The 17,783-nt window shown below is 41.0% G+C and overlaps 1 protein-coding gene across 2 annotated transcripts in view; it reads left to right on the top strand.

The window, feature by feature from the left end:
* pcdh17 (protocadherin 17) overlaps positions 1 to 17,783 on the top strand; it is a 67,038-nt gene that overhangs the window by 24,807 nt on the left and 24,448 nt on the right. For both annotated transcript variants that reach the window (XM_026165275.1, XM_026165265.1), the window contains exons 3-4: positions 3,881 to 3,939; positions 4,371 to 4,543. In XM_026165275.1, the coding sequence (XP_026021060.1) occupies positions 3,881 to 3,939; positions 4,371 to 4,543 (232 nt within the window). The remainder of the gene's footprint in view (positions 1 to 3,880; positions 3,940 to 4,370; positions 4,544 to 17,783) is intronic.

The following is a 17,783-nucleotide window of genomic DNA, read 5'->3' as shown; positions in this document are numbered from 1 at the left end:
TTGGACTGGACCCCTTTTAGGTTATTTAGAAGTTAAGTAAGAGCCTTACTTAACTGACGACTGATTGATTGATTGATTGATTGATTGGTTGATTGTCTCTAGGAAGATATTTGGATGTTAAGTTGATCTGATCCCTTGTGCATCTGAGCCAGTTGATTATCATTGCAGTGTAATTATTGTCTCCACCCCTTTCTTAAGATGTTTTTCCCTTTGCTTTTATGCCTTTCGTTTTCAGTTTTTATGGGCGAGGCGTCCACCGTCTGCCTGTTCCTGTCACTTTACCTCCTGGGTAAAGTTAAGATGTTGGTGAAACTTGCACACAATGATCAACTAATTAGCCTTTATTAATCAAGGTTGCATTTGTTGCTTCACAGGAATCACTGCTCCCCTACAGGATTGGTCAGATTTTAGTGAAACGAGATAAGTTTGTTGTGGACATTGCTGTTTGCCAGCCTCCTTGACTTCTCGCTGGATTTTAGTTCTTATTGGTGGGCGCAATAGAGCCAAAAGACAACAAAACCTGTAACTCTGTGTTTGCACTTTGCACATTACAATAACCTCTAAATTGTGATGAGGCATGAACAGAAAGAGCTACTATGTTACTGACGTTCTGTTTTGTTTTTTTTTGTGTGTGTTTTGTTTTCATGTATTTCCAGCTTCCACTGCACAAAAATGATCGGTTCCTTTAATTTTCTCTGTTTTACATGTTTTTTTTTTTCTGTATAGCTTTAGCTAATCCGCTCTAAGTTTTCCAGTAGGAATGATGTCACTCAGATACATAGCAACGCATAATAACAGAGGGTTTATCTTTTAGCTTACAGAGAAGGGGTTGAGTAGGAGCCACTCGCACTGCCTGATGTGAAGAAACGCATGTGCTCACAAGCATACACTGAATGAGAATAATGTGTGTTTGTGTGTGCGTGTGTGTTTTCCTGGCAGACAGTAAAGGACAAATGCATGTATCATACCTAACAGGGTAGGTGGAGGGAGGGGGTGTACTCTTGTTCCTGTGAATAAAAGAGAGCAATCCATTGATGTGTGAAAGAGAATCTGCAATTTGTCCTCGTTCACCATTCCTACCTAAGATATCAAATACACACGCAAACACACACAGGCTGATATGCACAAATATAGCCCCATAGAAATGAAGAGTGCCCCAAAATGCACCAGCATGCCCTGAGAATAGAATAGCACTCCAATATGCTCGTCCCATTTGTCTCAATCGGCCGGCTGTCTGAGCGGTCAGTCTTGGGACCTGAATGGGAATACAGAATAGAGTGCAGCTTTTTACACTTACTCAGCCTCACTGTACTCAGTATCTTTCTGACCTCTGTGGCCTTGCTACATGGAGCAGATACAACGCATCATTCACTTCAAATCGACAACATGCTTTTGCAATTTTCATCCACGCTACCAAACAACCTAACCTCTGATCATATCTGCACAAAGTAGATCGACCCAGAACTACTGAATTCATCTCGCGTTAAATGGGTTCAGTGCTTCTCTGAGCCTTTAAGGTCTAAAACTCATATTTTAGGCCAGTAAATGAGTCAGATTTTTAACCATCATAGGCCAAATATACAGATACTGCAGTTTTGGTCAGTTTAGTTCCACTCAATTTACTTAGATTTTCTTTTTCTTTTTATTCAGATCACTTTCATGAGGTTTCACATTTGGGAAACACGCAGTATGAAACAGTCAGCTGCACTTTTAATGTTAAACTAATTAATTAACTCTTTGATACAGCGTTTAATAATACTACTAGAAATCATAACAGTAAGATAACAGACATGATCCACTTTTTATCACCTTCCCTCAGATTATCCTGTATTCATTGCGGGCGCTGACCGGCTCAGTACAAAGCATCTCGTGCCGGCTATTATCGACCCATTAATTGGAAAGGGGCCCATTGTAGTGAAAGGGTTGGGCAGTACAGACAGGCAGGAAGAGATGGAGCCTTAAGATCAGCCTGGAATAGTTGGCAGGAAACAGGGTCCTATGAAGTGGCTTAATGTGCTTTTTATTGGCTCGTGCGAGGTGGAGCATGTAATTTAGGTGTGAAATGTCTCTTTTCCCTTTTTGATAACAAACCAAACAAAATACCATCGTATTTACCGTGCAATGGGGATGTGCATTTCCATTCATCGTGCTAATCAAAGCAAATTTAATGCTAATGTACAACAGACCGTTGACATTTCAAGGTTTTTTGGTCCATGTGGATGACAAAAAATAACTTTTTGAGTCTGTTGTAATAATGAAAAAGTAAAAGTTCTGTTCACAAGGATATTATTTGTTTTGTGTGCACAGGTGTGGAAAATAAATTAAACCATATAACCGGCAGGAAAACTATTTTCTGTTAATGTCCTTTCCTCCTGCTCAGTGCTAACAGAGCTGAGTTGATTGAAAAATATGCCCAAGGTTGATACCCTGGTCATAAAAGTACAGAAGGGGCACATCAATATAAAAACTCCCAACTCTCTTTTCCAAAAAGAAGAAAAAAAAAAACGCAGGCTGTTATCATTTCAATGCCAAACGATTTCATTCATTCTTCTCCTTACTTCGTGGTCAGATTCCAGTCTTTGACATAATCTGTGGGTGTTTTCTTTTAGTATTGGTTGAAGGCTGAGGCAGAATAAAGTGTTTAGGTAGAGATAAAGGTGCTGGTGAAAGCATGGAAGGTCAAAGAACTGAGGTGGCCCGCCTGACCTTCACACACCCTTTTTCATACCGAGCCACCGCTGCGCACGGATGACATTGAAATACTCTATCGACTGTGAGTCAAGCTGTGCATGTGAAAAACTCTGGCACAAGTAGACATTACTCACTAAACATGACATTTAACCGCCACGAATTCAAGACACAGAGAGTTGTGCACAACACAGGGTAATTATTTGTGTTGCTGTGATGAATACTGCTACAACACTATGAAAGCTATATCTCTCAAAGACATTTGTTTCCGCCATTCCTCCCTACCTGAGCATGACTTGGTTTATATCCTCGCAATAATTTCGCCTAAATATAAGCATATAACTTTCCCTCTCCCTGTGTTTTTGCTGAGAAGTCTATATATCTTGCAAGTTTTTTTCATTTTTTGTAACTTTAGCTATTTCTGGAAATTCTGAAGATTTTCCTTTAACATGATCAAAACCACAACACTGATCTACCCTGTAAAACTTCAAGTCATACAGTGCTTTATCCTGTTTATGCAGTAGGGCTTCTACCAGTATTTCATTATACTGCTATGCTTTATCACAGACGTCATTCTGTTTCTTTGCATCCATGTGCATGTGTTTTAGTTTCCTATCGATTCACGTTAGTAGAAGGCCCCTGTGTGCGATCGGGTTACCCATATGAAATAAAGCACCACAGGGTCCAGCACATGCAAGATGCGCTTCCTCACAAACAATTTATTTTTGTGCACAAAAATAGAAAGGACAAAAAAAAGTGCAGGATATTCTTAGAGTGTCAGCAGATTCCCGTGGAGATGTTGTTAAAGGAACAAGGAGCAAATAGCATTTTAAATTCTGCACAAACAGTCCGACTAGGACTCCAGAACCGTATCGGCAATGTTCTCTATTTTCATCGAGACTGTTGTCCTAGCGCTCATTGATTATATGATGTCTGCCAGATTTGATGTTCAGCTCTGTGGTTTACTCTCAAATGGCTAATTAGCCTGCCTTATGTGGTTAATGAAATGCTCAAATCTTGGCCATGTAGGGCTCCCTTTTTTTAATTTTATAGCTTTTATCACCCCTAATCTGTCCTCTGCCTTATTTTTTTATGCATAATTAATCATATGTCACTAGGAATTCTTGTTTCGCAGCAGGACTCATTTCTTTCGTGCTTACAACATACTTTTGTCTCTCTCTCTTCTCAACAGACGGACAATTTCCCCACGGAGCCTAATTATATGGGTAGCAGACAACAGTTTGTTCAAAGGTAAGGGTTGAGATCTGTGGCCTTGACTAGACATCAGACCCTTGTTTGTTCGTTTTTTTCAGCTTTATTTTATTCCCCACAAACTACTTTAACATTAACTGCGCTGACAATGAACTGTAGTGAGTAATAAAAGGAAGAAGACGGTCGTGTACATTAAATTAGCTTGAAAGTCGGTCACTAAAAATATTCTGTGTTACTAGAACATTATCACACACAGGATTGGACTCAAAGCAGACAGCAAAGCTTGTGCAGTATTTTTAGAAGCATTTTATTACATCCTAAATCCTTAAATCATTATAATAATGTTCCTTGCTTGGCATTCAAGAATGGTGTCTCTAAACTTCCTTGGAGCGTTAAAAAACACCCACTAAGAAATCCTCCACCACACTCAGCACTCACAGTCCTTTTTTTTTATTTGTTTGTTTGTGTAGTAGTTCAACATTCAAAGACCCTGAGCGAGCAAGCCTCAGAGACAGCGGTCATGGTGACAGCGACCAGGCTGACAGTGACCAGGACACCAACAAAGGCTCCTGCTGTGATATGTCTGCAAAAGAAGCCCTCAAGCTGAAGGCTGCAGGCGTGAAACCACCACCCCTGGAGCAAGGTGAGCCCTTACCGGAAAAAAATGTGATTACACGAGAAATAAAGGAGCGTCGTGCAGGCCAACACACTTGAATAAGGGAAAAAGAAAAAAAGGACTCAATTCGTTTTCTGTGCTCAGCTCAAGTTATTTGTATTAATGGTTGAGCTTTTGACTTGCCTGAGCGCTCCCAATCTGAACTTATACTTGGCTACTTTATTTCCCCTACTTTGTTCTCTGCACTTTTCACATTTAAAGTGCATGGGGGTGTGCGGTTGTATCGGAGGGTGTGAGCGAGTGTGCATTCTATACACGTCCTCAGTTTATCAAAGCAGACAAGCCCATTATGTTTTTATAAGCCCAACTACTTCAGCTTCTCCATTTAGTCCCCTTCCTCGAGCACCCATCTCTGAAACTTTGATAATGTAACATGGAAAATGACTTAGTGAGCGGCAGGCGATGTAGCTTTGTACTGCGGTGATTAAATATGAATAATTATTCTAAGCGCTGCGGGTCGGGCAGATTACACATGACATGTGTAGAACAATAACTCCCCAGATATGAGTTGTTGGGGTCCCTCGCACCCCAGCGACCTCACATGATTCGTGCAGGGTCAGGGGAAGGAAGCAGGAAGTCAAGATCACACACGGGTGTGGTGTAAGGTGATAGGGCGGGAAGGTGAAATTCTCCCTGCGGTTTCAGCCAGTCGTGTACATCGGCGTGCATCATTACCTGCTAGGAAAAACACAGATTCCCACAGAGATACAGATTTCCCAAGTCTGGCTGACAGGATGCGGCAGTACAGTCCTGTATCCTGAACATGGATTCTCAATAATGACGCTATTAATCCAGGGAACAGACGGGCTGTTTTTACTTCTTGCGGAAGGACAATGACAATTTGTGCAACACTCTGTGCTGCAATATGCATGTCTCACTGGATAGCGTTTTTTTTTTTTTCCTTTTCACTGGTTTTTAGAATGGGAAAAAAAGCCCACACATGTTGGCAAGAGAAATTGGACAATTAAAAAGCTCCATATGTTTCTCATTTTGAAAATGTTCTCATTTAATTGTCCAAGAGGGAGTAAATGGATCGCATTTCTACACACAAGACACATGACAAAGGGAGACGAGAGAGTTTGGGGCATTAGTCGGCGTGCAAAAGCTGTTGCTGGTGGTGTCGGACGAATGCGTGCTGACCCCGTCGGCCTTTGCGCCAGCTGCGACCCGTCCTTCCGCCCTTCCTGCGTGTTGCTTCGATCAGGAATGTCTTGTTCTCGTACAAAAGATCGCATCAATACGCACATATACGCGCGAAGGCCAGCGGTGCTGGAAGCTCAGTGAAGGGCTATAAACTGCCTGTTCTCGCTCACTTTATTCTCACCCTATGCTCTGTTTTCAGCCCCGCTCCATGACTTTCGTTACACTTCTCTACCGCTCCTTGTTTGGGGAAATCGATTGATGTGAGATTAGACAGTTAACTGGCTGCAGCTGGCTGTGTTTTGCCAATAACATGCAGGCTTAGCTAGGCCTGTGGGGGAGGGCTGGAGCAGGAGGCCAAACCCTGGTGCTGGAGTGGTAGTGAGAAGTGAGGTGTGGTACACATCGCTCTGGCGGTGTTCCAGCTTGTCTTTATTAACTTGCAAAAATACCAGTTGAATGCTGAAAGGCCTCGCTGTGAGTTAAACCACACCTAAATATTACACGATGCAGTCATGGTCAGTCACTCTTAGTGCTACTGTTGTCTTTATTGGTACTGAATCATTTTATGCCTAATTGATGAGACTTTCTTTTAAAAAAATAACCAAAAATCAAAGAATAAATGCAATAGAGGAAACTCAAACGTGAACTATTAAAAGGGAATATGATGTGGCCACAGTCAGGTTCTGCCTAATATTTAAATAAAACTCTGTGTGTGTGTGTGTGTGTGTGTGTGTGTGTGTGTGTGTGTGTGTGTGTGTGTGTGTGTGTGTGTGTGTGTGTGTGTGTGTGTGTGTGCGCGCGCGCACTCTCGTGCTCCACATGGAAGGACGCAGGTCTGTCTATTATCAGATGGGAGAAAAAAAGGAGAAAGAAAAGGGAGATTGTCATTGGTCACTGTCTCTGGGGTCGTATTCCTGCAGGCTTATTTTCTTCAGATCTCAGCACTTAGCATCTCCTTCATAGGTCTCTCTCTCTCCCTCTCTGCCCCCCTCCTCTCCTTCCCTCGTTCATCCCATCTTAAGTCCTCTGTTTCCCTCTAAGCGTAGCCCTCCCAATTACTCTCTGTAGCTCTCTCTGCTTTCCTGCCAGAACACTGCGGCCTCATTCACTGGCTCCGTATAAACAGAACTACAAGTGCACAAAGCATGTAGTTCAAGTCCCAATCAATTCCCAACCCTGTTTTAGTCATAGCCCCTATACTTGCTAGGTTGTAGCCTACAGCGTATCTACAACTGTGTCTTTGTTTTTTATTTTAATTTCTATTTTTAACATTCTCGTTGGCTTTTTTCCTCCTTTCTCCTCTTTTTCAGTAACTGCCACGAGTAACATACATTAACCTCGTACCGTCCGTGCAATCCATCGCCTCCTCTGATGCCCAGTGTTCAGCAGTATCCTGCTAGACAACATCATCTGGACATCTTCGCACCACAGATCACTCTCAAATTGATTAATTAGCTCCGCAAAAGTGGTAGCAATGTATTAATTAAGCTTATATTGAGCTTATAATTAAGCGTATATCAAATGCATTTTTTTGCCAGTTTTAAACGCCGATTAATTGATGCTCCAGCGTGCCTGCTGCAGCAGACATTAATGCGGGCTTGTCTGGCTCTAGCGGAGTGGCTGGCAGCACATCGCTCGCCTCTGTGGAGATGACTGCCACAGTCGCTATCACGAACAGACAGGCGGCAGTGGTGTTGGGAGATGTTACCCACTGATATAGCTGTCCGAGCAAATGGAGAAAGAGAGAGAGAGAGAGCTGATGATTGAGGAAGAGCAGAAAGAATAGAAGGGGCCGGATGCTGTTTAACTGTACCAGCTGACCTATCCTAATTAGCTGCGACTGGATTATGATAATCAAAACGCCTCTTGCCTTGTTTTAAAGAGAGATACTCGAGTGTGACAGAAGAGGAGGGGGTGGGGGGCAGGGGGAGGATATGATACTACAAGGACAGTGTGGGTACAGTGAGGGAAGACAGCGAGAGACGTGTTTCTGTGACGGCATGGTAGAAAGTGATGAAATGTACTTTCCTCTGTTATTTGTTGAGGGGTGATAAAAAATCCCCACCCCCACAGCATCCCACAGCTCGTGAATGTCTCAGAATAAGGGGAAATGTCAGACTTTTGTCAATTTTTCGCACGCACACAAACTCCTGGCACAAATATGACTAAACAGTGATGTAAGTGCACGCACAGATCTGCTACATAAATAAATGATGATGCCGTATTTAGCTCTTTGTTTCCAAGATGGTTGTCTTCTCTGTAGGTGTTCAGCAATTTATGGTGATGAGAAGAGAGTGAGTCCTGGGAGCTGGGAGGCGAACAGTTTATATGTATAAATATATAAATAATGGGTACATTTTATGAAATTGGATTGCCTCCCTGGTGGATTTTAAACATTTTCCTTGCCTAAAAAGTTGGTAAGGGATCAAGAACGTTACAATTAGAACCCAAGAAATTTGAAGTTGGTCAGCATTGGCTTCAGATTGACTTCATCTTTATTGTCAGTACTCATACTATGCCTTGGTCAAGGTATTTGCTGCTACAGTGGCTTAGTAGGTGGCTAAATGAATGAATGAATGAATGAATGAATGAATGAATGCTTTATTGGCCATATGCAGGTTGCCCCACAGAGGAATAGGACACCCCCCCCCCCCCCCCCCCCCCCCCCGACTTACACACACAACAACAAGACAACACAAGGGAATACATCTATTCAAATAGACAGTTGAATAGCTAAAAACATACTCTGTTATGTTATGTGAACATAATGTGGGGAATATCTGCAATTTCAGTATAAAAGTATATAATGAATTCCTTACTTTTATACGTATAGGATATCATAGAGTCCTCACTATGGCCTTGCAACACTTTGGAGATAAAAAATAAAAGAGGGCATGACTTTACATTTTTACATCCGAAACAATCAGGAGGAAATTAAGTCTTTTAAAAGTTATGTTGTTGAATAATAAGCTTTCTCTTCCATTGCACACTGGAAACAAACTAGCTATTCAGACTTCAATCCATCTTAAATATTCACCCATCTTCCCCCCGTGGCAGCCTTAATCTTAAGACTCCTGCGTTACTGTATTTTTTCAAAGGGTCTTGATTCCCCACAATTTCCTTCTTTTTTTTTCCTTTTTATTCGGAGCAATTAATTTTGAATCGCGAGTGAACCTTTTGATAAAAGAAAATGCAATTCCAAGATTAATTGACTGGTCAGAAGTCTGATCAGATGCCCTTTTCACACTTGTAGCCATGGCAACCTCTATCCTTCTCACTCTGGCCTTCAATAAACCTTTATCTGACTTGTGGAAAAGGCCGTTCCATTCAGCATCATTCATATTTCATGGACAGATAAATGCAGACACGTTTTTCATAGGGTGGGTAGATGTGTATTACATCTCTAATTTGAATCCTTCTGAAATTGTATTCAGAATGCAGCTCAGTAAGTACACTGTCTGTTCGCTATGTGCACGTACATTATTGATACAAATAGTGAATTTTGGCCAGTAAACGGTGCCTATTGTGCTTAATCATGATCACAGTGTTTATGTCATTTGAAGATATTCATATTTAGCCTTTTTTGTGGCCAACTAATTCTACAAGGAACAAAAACACTGCACACACATATTACTGAGATATCATTGTTTTCTTGGTTGTATTTGTTAGCGCAAAGTTTTATTATAAATAGTTATGGTGAATTACAGTTTGTCACAGTCTGATGGATGAGTTCATGCCACTCTTTTTTTAAATACTAATTCTTTTGTGGGTTTCCTTTTAGGGATGAATTGTTGCTTAGAATAAAAGTAAAGTTTTCAGTCAAAGTGAGTGAAAGACGGAGCAATCAGAAAGAAAAAAAAAAGTCATAAAAAAAAAGTCAAACTGCTGAAAGACAAGCTGCTTGAAGATGCATCCTTCTCCTTGAAACATTTCTGCCGGGCATTGAATCCAAATTGGAGTCTTGATGAAATTACGGCACAGCCAGAACGTGACTCCGATTTATCGGATGAAACTAAAAAGCAACAGCGACGAAGGAGCTGAAAAATGATGACTCAGTATCAGAAAACGTGGTTAATGGTTCACATTCCTATTACTAGATCCTCCATACCTGTGATAGTTCTACACAGTGTAGCCTGCACCTAACTTAACCCCTGCCCAGTACTCTGTTTGTCCTGCATGAGCTGCTCATTAAAAGGTTTAACAGGCAAAGGCAAAAATGAATATTACAATTGGATATACTCACAAAGGGCAGCTGCAATCCTTCTGGCCTGTCAAATAGTGGGCTGCTTAGGTGTGAAGGGTTTGAGCTTTAGAACTCGCTGGTTTTCAAATCTGCTCTTAATATCACAGCTTAATGTGCATCAAATTTTTCTGCAGATTCATCTTCATACCTCTTATAAATCTTAACGTGCAGTTAGAACATTTGTACATAATCAGCTACGACAAATGCAGCATAATAGTTTCAGTACTGTGCAGAAGCACTGAACTTTCTGCACAGTACTGCTACTACTGAGCCTTTCATGTATGTTTCATTTTTTCTGCCTTTTAACTCATTTTCCGTCCAGTTCTTGTATCTGACCTTTCTTTAAAGCAATTACCACCGAGCTATAAATCATTTTGAATAAAAAAAGCACCTAATTCAATGAATGAACTAGTGTTGTGTCTATATAAAATAGACAACTTAGATGGAACCAATTTTAAATTGTATCTTTAGGCACATTGTTACCATCAGCATGTCACAAAAGCACATATTTTCCTCCCATGTCTTTAGCTGAATGAAAAATGCCAGTTTGACAGGCACAAAATAGCATTTGTGAACCAACAAGGTGATTCCCAAAGAGCTATTAGCTGGAAACTTGGCATATCTCAGCGTGGTGTCCAGTGTGTCATAAGAAATTGAGAAAACTGGACCAGTGGAGGATGAAAAAAAAAGTAGTGGAAGGCCTAAAAAATATCTTCCACATTCGATCAGTACCTAAAAACCAGAAGAAACAGGGAAAAAAGTCACCAAGGACCTGACATAGGACCTCAGAGATGCAAATGGCCTTTCACTCGATCCATTTAGTACTGTTTAGTGAAGCCTCATCAGATTGTCTCAGTACAAGTTTGGTAGTCAACAAACCATTCTTAGGAAAACAGAGAGAAAAGGCTGAGGTGTGACAAGTTACACAAGAACTGGACTAAAGTGATGAATCTAAATTAGAAGCCTTTGATTCAAATCATCATATGTTTGTACGATGGAGGTCAGGAGAGATACAGCAGTGACTGTTGGGAGCTGCATTATAGCCAGTGGTGCTGGAGATCTTGTCAAAATTGATGAAATTGCAGATGCAGAAAAGTACCATCAGATTTTGATCCACCATGCAATACCATCTGGAAAGCATCTGATCAGCAACGGCTTCATTTTTAAGCATGGCAGTGATCCCAAACACACTGCAAGTGCAGTAAAAAACATATGTGACTAGAAAAATACACAATTGAACACCATCAGTGATGGACTGGCCTCCCCACAACCAACATTATAGAAACAGTTTGGCTTTTGTAGGCTTTAAGAAGCATGAAGAATACTCCTGAAGACTGATTTTGCATCATATTCTGTATTTCAATGTATGTTTGCACATATATGTGTTTCAGTAAATGAAAATGGAAACGCATATATATATATATATATATATATATATATATATAGATAGATAGATAGATAGATAGATAGATAGATAGATAGATAGATAGATAGATAGATAGATAGATAGATAGATAGATAGATAGATAGATAGATAGATAGATAGATAGATAGATAGATAGATAGATAGATAGATAGATAGATAGATAAAGCAAAACTTTAGTGTGCACCCTGAGAGAAGGGGCATTGTTAATATGTTATTCTTCACACGATGTTAAAGTCTTTTTTTCCTGCAGGTTAATGGACAAACATCTGCTGAGAGAGAGGCTTCGTCAGAGACTGTTGTAATTAGTCAGTTTGCAAACATTACTCCAAACAGGTAGCATATGGAGGAGTCATAGTTTCGTGTGATGCCGTCACATCTGTCTTTTTAAACATGATTAATTGAGGCCATCGAGGTATGTTTACACCCAGTGCTTTGTGTCTACACCAGCAGAGACATGCATGTGCATGGTTCTGATGAACTCTTGCAGCGTGAGCGTCTTTTTTATGCCTGTTGGCTCTTTTCGTGAGTAATCAGTAATTTAAAAAATAACAACAACAAAAAAACAAGCAGAGTTTTAGTTTCTCCTTATTAAGTATCTGTCCTGTCTTAGTATCAGACCACTAGAGAATCCATTTATAAGTGTGTAGCATGGCCTTGGGTAGTAGATTAGAAAATCGACCGTCATCTGAAAACAGCAGATGCTCGTGTTTCTTCTTACTGTTTGTGCAAGCCATTGAGAAGCGAGGATTTGTCTTTCATCTTCTCGTGCTCCTCGTCTTCTCAGCTTTCTGTGTCCTGTCCCTGACTGGGCTGATAGTCTGATTCATGGCAGCATCACCAACCACTTCCCTTGTGGGGAAAATGAGAACCATCAGCAATCTGGACTTCTCACTCAAAGTCAAATAAGATTTGTGAGTGTTTGTGTGCTCATACACATGTGCCAGATCCTGTGTTCACCCCGTTCTTAGAGGATGTGGCGGTATCGCACACAGTGAGGCGATTTGCAGCTAAGCTAGTGGAATCCTGTTGAAAGCCTAAAATCTTGTGGGGTGAAGGGAGGGGAAATATCACAGTCTTAGGATTTCTTCTCTCTCATTACGGGAGATTGAAAGGGATTATTCTATTTTCCTCAATACACAAAGTTTTATTAAATTCCACTGTTATGATTGCAGTTCACGAAGGGTAATGTCCGTTCTTGTGTCCTTCCTCTCGAGCTGCAGCTGATGAGCTTGGCTGCAGGAGTGCGAGTTCCACCTCTAAACCTGGGCCCGACTGCATGGCGCATCACCCCCTGATCCTCATTCAGCTAGTGAAGCCTCTCTCAAGCACTGTGGCACCACAGTGTTGGAGAGGATTGATGAATATCTCAGACTCTTACCACTCGGGCCGTAAATCTCTGACATTATCCCTTTCCCCTGGTAGCCGCAATGAATAATTACGGCATGTTTATGGAAGCAGTGAGTAAAAATATGTCTTATTTCATTCTAAGCACCATTATAACCTCTCGACATAGCATGATTGGACTTCTGATCTTAAAAACTCTGCAGGAAAAAAAGAAAAGAAAAGAAAAACAACACAGGGAATGCGTTTCTCCCGCTGAACCTGAATGCTTACAGGTGCCCCGGCCCCTCTCTCCTCGCACCGCTGTGTAATGAGAACATGACAGGGCATTAATCCAAGTGTGTGCCCGCTCATAATACATCGAGAGGACACACAAAGCCGTTAAACACTGTGAGAATGTTACTGGAAGCTTGATGAAAAAAATGTAGGTGCCCTAAGTATAGGGATTAGAGTCATGGAGATTTAAACATAATCACACTTCAACCATATTGTTAGGGCTTCATCCACTGTCAGGCCAACTGCAAAACCTCAGGGACGATACCGAGTATTAAAACACTCTGTAACATTCAACTGTTAACCCAGAACTGCTTCTATCTTCTTTGTTTTGTATCAGACGCCACACCTGGCAGATGAATTTGTATGCGTTTGTTTTACTGCCTCATTTGAGCGTAATAGAGCTCAGAAAGCTGGGCTGGGCGGTTTGAATAGTTTGCATGTTTCATATTTACAGTTTATACACGCACACAGTCTTGCTTGCTGTAAACACACTAGTAGCTCATATCATCATCGTCGTGTTCATCATCCAGGGAGCGTAGGCTTTCATTCTGCAAACGTAACAAAAAAATAACTGCCACACGTGTTTGCGCTCTACACACCATCACTCACCCTGCGTGCGTGCACGAGAGAGAGAGACACAATCCAGTTATTTATCAGTTCCATCATCGTGACAGACGTGTCTCCTCTCCTAGTTGTTCTCGTTGTAATCACATGAACAACAACCTTGTAGATGTAGTGTCTGTACTGTAAATTAAATTAACATTGTGTGCCTGAGCCCCATGGCTGTGCAGCTCTTTTCTTTTTTCTTTTTTTTTTCCAGGCGATAACCTCTCCCTGGAAATTAAATTTGCGATTACAACAAACACAATTAGGGTATTATCTTTTCTAACTTTTGATTCAAAGATATTTTAAGATAGAAGATCTCGCACGCTAAATTCCCGGGGTTCTGGGGTTTTTTCAGCTCCTGGGTGGCACGTGGAGTATTCGTTTAGCGAAAAACATCCGACAGGCTTAAACGGTTATTCGGAAGTGGTGTGTGTCTGTTAGATGCACAGACTGAAGGGCAGCAATAACTCCTGTCACCCTGGTTTGCAAAAGGCTGATTTAGTGGGTTTTAGAGCGGGCAGTGTATTACAGTCAGACCGTCCTTGTGGCTTTCTTTTTCTGCATTAAAAACAAAATCATCAATCATTGTGTGACACTGAATTGTGGGCTGCAAAATGATCATTTTTTCCCTCCACACCCCCAACTATCCAAAAGTTAAACAAAAGAACAGTTACGAGGCAAGTTTGTTGTCACAGCGCCACTCTTGGAGTATGTGCTGCAGAGCAGCAGCAGAATTGTTCCAGTATCTGCTCTCAGTGGGTGAAACATGTTGTCCAGCACAGCAGTAGGGAGGATACTACGGAGCAGATTATAATGATACAGAACATCGTCACTCCCTGGACCAGAGCCACTCCGCGGCCATCTGTCCTCTTTTCATGGACAGCCGGGCATTTGTGCTTTTGTGTGTGTGTGCGTGTGTGTGTGTTAGAGAGTTTCCGATGTAATTCTAGACATTAACCAAGCTCTTTTACATATGCTTTGATAGCCTCTGCTTCCCCCCTATCATTTTTCAGCCGTATACATGACCATTCTCATCTCTCTCTCTCTCTCAGCGCTCTCTCGCGTACACCTCTGGGTTTCCAGTTTTGAGGCACGCTAGGGTTTTACAAAGTAAAAATATCTAACTTGTACTGTTAATGAGCAAGGCGCTGCTTGTTTTGCTGCTCTTCAAATCATTATACATTAGATTCAAATGGAAATTAATTAACTGACTAATTGACGGTTGTCATTCTTTGCAGTGCTTACAGGCAAAAGATGAGTTTGTTAGTGGGGGAAAAACAGTCCTTGAAGGTTTACTGCTGTTGCAGATATCTGTTGCTATCTTGGCACTCAGAGCAGTGCTGGCCTCGGGAGTTTTTGCCTTTTTGTTTTTGTGGTAATTTATGACCTACTTCCACTTTGGAAACATTTTTACACCGGTGAAATATCCAGATTTGATTTGATTTATTTTTTATTTTTTGAGGCCAAAGTTAAATCTTTTATATGCCATCTTACAATAGCTTCCTTTAACTCTTTCCAAGTCAGCAAGCACCTGCAAAGAAGAAAAAAACAAACAAACAGTTATTTATGAAAGTAAATCTGACCTTACCTGTCATTAAAGAAAGCTCCTAGACTTCAGGAACATCCTCTATAACTAGTATTAACCCTACATGCTGTTACCTGCCAGCCGTTATGCTCTTAAATGCACTGCACACGAACTTAATGATAGGGCTTAATATAATTTCTACTGTGCTGTTCCTTTGCTATGGACAACACGAGGTGAAAGTAAAAACTCGCTCTCTGCAGCTGCGGCATGGCCAGGCAGTGAGTCGCAAACACCAAATGAAAAGCAGTTGTTTGCACGGAGATAATGATAATGTCCAGAGCTGTTATAAAAAAATACAGTTGAAGGCCTCAGCGGAGTACAGTGGAACCCCGACTTAAAAAAGTAATTTGTTCCCGAGGGTCTTTCGTAAGTCGAAAATTTTCGCAAGTCAAAGCACCCATCGCGCCTTTTGAGTGAACGATAGGCTATAAGCTAATTGCTGACTGCAACAACAGCGAAGCGCAAGTCACATGATTCGAAAGGTATTGTGGGCATTCTGGGCTCAGCCAATCAGAGCCAGCGGATTTCGTTACGCGGGCATTTTGCCGTAACACGTAGGGCTGTGCGATATGACCAAAATCTCATATCCCGATATAAGAATTCTATCGTCCCGATAACGATATAAATCACAAAAATTGAACATTTTCTGTAAATTCTGTGAATCTCGGGCAGCTCGACTTGAGTGAAGTGTTTCCAGCTGCGCGTCGTGTACCTGGAGTCGAGTTTTTTAACAGATGCATGAAACTATACATTTTTAGACATAAGTTGTAACGGCCGCCGTTTTCTTTGTATTTATTACACGGCGTGCTGCGGGGAAAAGCCTGTTCTAACGTTTGAGTCTAAGGTTTATTTTTTTAGCACCTGACGGCTTTTTTACTTCTCATCCGTAAACAATCTGCTCTTTCACGTGATTCAGTTTATTTTGAAAAGTCTCAACAGGATTTTGAGCTTTATTGTGAAAGGTTTATGTGGAATATAAACAAGCGGACACGCAAAGGTGTTACCGTTGCTGTTGCTAACGACAACGCATAAAAACAGGCGCTTGTCTGTCCGTAGTGTGGTTATATTACATATAAGAGAAAGAGAGAACTTTAAGAAATGAATATAGCCACTACAGTGACCATCAGAACGATGAAAAAATATTGCCGTAAACAGTTTATTTTGCGACACCACGAAACAAACGCTAAACGTAAAATAAAACGATAGTTGTTTTTATATCGTCATCCGATATATATTGTTTTATCAAACAGCCCTAGTAACACGGGCAGAAATATTGCCGTTAAGTGCCTTCGTAACTTTAATTTTTTGTTAAATGGGGTATTTGTAAGTCGGGGTTCCACTGTATATGTGAGTAGAATATGATAGTGAGTGACAAAGTGAAGGTTATGTTTTTACTTTAAGTTAACACCTATCAGACTGCTTAAAAAGAATACTGATTTGATTAAACTCCCACCTCCAGCGAGCGTGATCGCTTTCAAATCACGAGAAGCTAAAGAGCCGAGAGGATAAAGGCTATAAAATGAAGGTCACAGGAAGTGACATGTGACAGTTCATGTTTTAGTTTTTACGATCATATAATTGTATTTACATGCTGTGTTTTTGCACTTTTTTTTTTGTCTTCAGTAAAATACTAGAAATTGGAAGTTGTGCCTTTGACAGCAAGAGTTGCCTGTTCTGGGTACAGTTCGTATTTTTAATGGGCTGAGGATTATTCTATGCTTTACTTTAGCCCAACTTTATGCTATGGCTTTAAATGAAGCACATATAACATCTGCCTTCGTTACAGAGTGACTGACGGAAAGACACAGCTTTTACCTTTAAGCGGGGCCGTGTTACATATGTCAGATTCACACCTCTAGACAGTTCACACAATTAGAGATGCCCGTTCTCTTGTCAGCTTTAACAATATCGTGGGAGGTAAAGCTATGGGTTGCAGAGATCTTTCTTTTTTTCCACATGACTTTGTTTCTGATCTCACCATCCTGCTATCTCTTAATGAATTCTTGTCTCATTTAAGGCAGAAGCTCCGGTGCTGGATTCGGAGACTGCAGATATTGGTGCATTTTTTTTCTTCTGCAGTGATATCTGCTTTTACTGACAATAATAGTCTGAACACTGAATCCCTCGTTTCTAACAGGTGCATAGTTTATTTGAGGTTCCAGGTCTGAGTTGGTGTATGTTTTGCATGTTTCATGTCCTCTGAAACGTAAACATTACACCGGATATCTTTTCTTCTGAAAGTATTTAACTTAAAAACACAGACCCGGCTTAAAGAGGGCATCTCAACATGATGTTATAATACCAGTGGTTTTGTGCGTGTGCGATTTAATTGGGTGGTCACAATCAGTTGACTAAAATGTTTTGTGAGATTTGGATGCCACAATGCTGTATAGTTGGACTTGTATTGTGCTCAGTTATACAATATTGAGTGAAGTACCAATATAAATTATAAAAACAACAAACGACAGATTGTTTGATCAATTCTGTGCAGTCGGCTACAAAGTGGGCGAATTACTCCGCTTTGATTATGTGAAAATTCCTGCAGTGAATTCTGCACATCTTCCTCTGAATCACTGAGATGCGAGTG

Source organism: Astatotilapia calliptera, chromosome 1 (assembly GCF_900246225.1).
Source record: "Astatotilapia calliptera chromosome 1, fAstCal1.2, whole genome shotgun sequence".
Lineage (NCBI taxonomy): Eukaryota > Metazoa > Chordata > Actinopteri > Cichliformes > Cichlidae > Astatotilapia > Astatotilapia calliptera.
The sequence above is the reverse complement of the archived record's forward strand: the minus strand, read 5'-3'. Positions and strand labels throughout refer to the sequence as shown.